This window comes from Halichoerus grypus, chromosome 15, assembly GCF_964656455.1.
Source record: "Halichoerus grypus chromosome 15, mHalGry1.hap1.1, whole genome shotgun sequence".
Lineage (NCBI taxonomy): Eukaryota > Metazoa > Chordata > Mammalia > Carnivora > Phocidae > Halichoerus > Halichoerus grypus.
This window is the reverse complement of record NC_135726.1, coordinates 48,524,453-48,528,430: the sequence shown is the minus strand read 5'-3', so window position 1 is coordinate 48,528,430 and position 3,978 is coordinate 48,524,453. Positions and strand designations below refer to the sequence as shown.

Sequence of the window (3,978 nt, the reverse complement as noted above, 5' to 3'; positions counted from 1 at the left end):
GAGACTTCCACCCCCAGCACTTCCTGGATGAGAATGGGCAGTTTAAGAAGAGTGATGCTTTTGTGCCCTTCTCCATTGGTAAGAGACCACTGTCTACTGCCAAGCCACCGCTCCCACCAACAGGGGCTCCTTCATCCCAGCTCTCTTCTCTAAGGTGTAGCCTGGTGTCTTTCTCCAGCTTGGAAGTCCCTCTCATGATCTACCTTGGAACCCCTCAGCTGCAACCCCCATAACGACTTGAGCTTAAGCAGAAGGATAAGGATGATCACACCTGTTTCAGAGATGGGGAAAATCAAAGCCCTTAGTGAGTCAGACATTTGTCCAAAGTCATTTAAATTCTTTAGATTCCTCAGTTGGAGGTGAGGGCCCAGCAGCCATATCTGAGTGTGTACTTGGAGGGAAGGGGCATCTAAATTTCCCATTGCTACAGCTAGCTCATCCCCATCCCATGCACAAGGGAAACTGATGCTCAGAGAGGATTAGAGATGTCTCTGGAAGTCTCTCAGGCCACGCTATTCCAGCCCCTCCTCCCTGGGAGAAAGCTTCTGGGGGTGGGTAGAGGGGCAAGGGAGCAGGCCTCACCTCCAGCCCTCCGGTTCTGTGTCTTCAGGAAAGCGGTACTGTTTTGGAGAAGGCCTGGCTAGAATGGAGCTCTTTCTCTTCCTCACCACCATCTTGCAGAACTTCCGCTTCAAGTCCCCGCAGCTGCCCCAAGACATCAACGTGTCTCCCAAGCTCGTGGCTTAGCCACCATCCCACGAAATTACACCATGAGCTTCCAGCCCCGCTGAAAAAAGGCTGAGGGAGCACAGGCCTGCTTGGGAAGCAAAGCAGGGGGAGGGGTCAGGGGCGTGGCTATTGGGAGGGGCGGGGTTTCGGAAGGCAGGGCTAGCAGGAGGGAGGTGGCTTAGGGAAATAGGAAGGGCAAAGAGGATGGAAGAAGAAGAGGAAAGGAATGGGCTCTGTCTGTTCACCTTGCTAAAGATAGATCCTTCAGAGATAGGACGAGAGGAAGGGAAATTATTTATTGAGCAAATATTCTCTGTCAGGTCCATGCTAAAAGCATTAACACGTTCACCTCACTTAATGCTCACAAGCCTATGCAACAGAGAACAGTGTTTATGCTCATTTTACAGGTGGCAAATCCTAACTGATTCCTAAGGAATCTACAACAACGACAAAAAAAAAAAAAAGAAAAAAAAAACTCCTAATAAATGAATTTAGCAAGGTCACTAAACATACCAAAATTTTTTGTTGTGTTGTTTTTTCTATATACTAGCTACGAACCCTAGGAAATCAAAATTAAGAACACAATACTATTTATAGTCACTCAAAAAAGTGAAATAGGTAACTATAAATCTAACAACACAGGCACAGAACTTGTATGCTGAAAGCTACAGAACATTGAAGAAAGAAATCAAATCATTAAATAGACAACCTAAATATCTTTTGGTAGATGAATGGATAAAGGAAATGTGATATATACATGCAACGGAATATTATTCAGTCATAAAAGGAAAGGAAATCCCACCATATGTGACAACTTGGATGAACCCTGAGGATTTTATGTTAAGTGAAATAAGCCAAGGAGAGAAGACCAAATAATGTATGAATCCACTTGTAGGATGAATCTAAAATAGTCAAACTCATAGAAGCAGAGTAGAACATTGGTTGCCATGGGCTAGAGGAAGGGGGAAAAGGGGCGGTTGCTATTCAACGGGTATAGTTTCCATTGTGGAAGCTGAGTAAGTTCTAGAAATCTTCAACACAACATTGTGTCTATAGTTAGCAATACTGTATTGTACACTTAATTTGTTAAGAGGGTAGTTATCGTGTTAAATGTTCTTTCCACCATTAAAAAAAAAAAAGAAAAACATTTTAAAAAGAAAAGAAAATGTATGAACTAAAAGGTGGAAGGATTTACTGACACCCTATAAGAAAGGATAATAAGTCACCTCAAAGTGATGAATAACCAGGCCTTTGTGATTGCTCAGGTCAACTTAATACATGGAGTAGAGTTTGGTAAGAGCATAATGACAATTATTTTATATATATTTAATTTAGGTGACAGTGTGCATACCAATGAAAATGATTCCGTTGAAAATCATAAGAAATATGGCATAAAGGGGCGCCTGGGTGGCTTAGTCGGTTAAGCATCTGCTCAGGTCAACTAAGCCTTCTTATGGAGGTAGCTAGAGGAGCACCTGGCTGGCTCAGTTGGTGGAGCGTGTGACTCTTGATCTCGGGGTTGTGAGTTCAAGCCCAGTGTTGGGTGCAGAGATTACTTAAAAACTAAAATCTTAGGGGCGCCTGGGTGGCTCAGTCGTTAAGCGTCTGCCTTCGGCTCAGGTCATGATCTCAGAGTCCCGGGATCAAGCCCTGCATCGGGCTCCCTGCTCCACGGGAAGCCTGCTTCTCCCTCTCCCACTCCCCCTGCTTGTGTTCCCTCTCTCGCTGTGTCCCTCTCTGTCAAAAAATAAATAAAATCTTAAAAAAAAAATATTGGATTTTTGTGGTCAGGGTTGAGGGGATCTGAGTCCAGTCCCTGCTCTGCCTCAAAAAGACCATATGTTTCTGAGGAAACAAACAGGTTTGTTTGTTACCCAAATAAATTTGTTAGCCAAAATAAATCAAGCCAGAGTTCGAAAAGAAAAAAAGCAACAAGTTAAAAGAAGTTAAACATAATTCTAGTAACTAGTACAGTGCCCAGCACCGATTAGTGTCCCCCAAGGACATCCCCAAGGGTGATCTTTTGAATATTAACCATCTGGTATGGCAGGGCGCTGACCAGTGTGAATGAATAGTATTCTTGCCTTTTCCTTTTCTTCTTTTATTTATTTATTTATTTATTTATTTATTTATTTATTTATTTTAGGTTTTGATTTATTTTTTTTTTAAAGATTTTATTTATTCATTTGGGACACAGAGATACACAGAGAGAGAGAGAGCATGAGCAGGGAGAGAGGCAGAGGGAGAGGGAGAAGCAGGCTCCCCGCTGAGCCAGGAGCCAGATGCGGGGCTCGATCCCAGGACCCTGGGATCATGACCTGAGCCGAAGGCAGACGCTTAACCATCTGAGCCACCCAGGTGCCCCGGTTTTGATTTATTTGAGATAGGGAGTGAGCGAGAGAGAGAGCACATGAGCAGGGGCAGAGAGAGAGGGAGAAGCAGACTCCCCGCTGAGCAGGGAGCCCAATGCGACTCAGTGCGGGACTCGATCCCAGGACCCTGGGATCATGACCTGAGCCAAGGCAGCCATCGACTGAGCCACCCAAGCACCCCCTTGTCTTTTCCTTTTCTATTGAGAAGCAGTGGTTAAGATCATGGACACTGGTGCCAGACAAGCTGGGTTTTTAAATCCCAGCCCTGTCTCTCCCTGGCTGTGTGACCCTGGAAGTGATTCAGTGCCTCTGTGCCTCATTTTCCCAATCTCTAAGGGGAGATAATAATCTCAGCCTCTATTTCATGAGTCTATTTTGGGACATAAATGAGTGAGTATGTGTCAAGCATTCAGAATCCTAGGGGAGAGGTGATTTCTTATGGGTAACCCGTTACTTCTTACTCTCTCTTGCGTCAATTTTTCGCTTGACACGTGCCTCTTTCTCTGCCCATCCCTCTGTTAGTCTCCTGTTCTCTCTCTGCCCAGAATATCTTGTAGGTTGTTGGTTTTTTCCCGCCCTTCCGCCTTGATTCTTCTTTCTCTGCCCTTCCTCTTTAGTCTTTCACAGTCTTTACCCCCAAGCCTGCCTCCAGAGACTCAGATTCTACACCGTGGGCTCCCTGAGGTGAGAGCAGAAGTTCCAGCTCAGTGTCTCCCCTCCTTGCAGCCAGAACCGGCAGAGGTGAACTCACTCTCTTTCGCAACGAACCATCCTCCTCCCTTAAACTCAGGCAGCCTGTGTCGTGTTCATTTCCAAGGTAACTTTCCTAGGAAACGAAACAAATGCTCCAGAGAAAGGGGAGAGACACGGGCAAGTT

General features: G+C 45.2%; 1 protein-coding gene across 1 annotated transcript in view; it reads left to right on the top strand.

The window, feature by feature from the left end:
• The window catches only part of LOC118537525 (cytochrome P450 2A13-like), a 3,396-nt gene extending 1,742 nt beyond the window's left edge, over positions 1 to 1,654 (top strand). Inside the window, exons 5-6 of the mRNA XM_078063570.1 lie at positions 4 to 78; positions 611 to 1,654. Coding sequence (XP_077919696.1) covers positions 4 to 78; positions 611 to 747 — 212 coding nt within the window. The 3' untranslated portion in view covers positions 748 to 1,654. The remainder of the gene's footprint in view (positions 1 to 3; positions 79 to 610) is intronic.
• Positions 1,655 to 3,978: the final 2,324 nt, after the last annotated feature.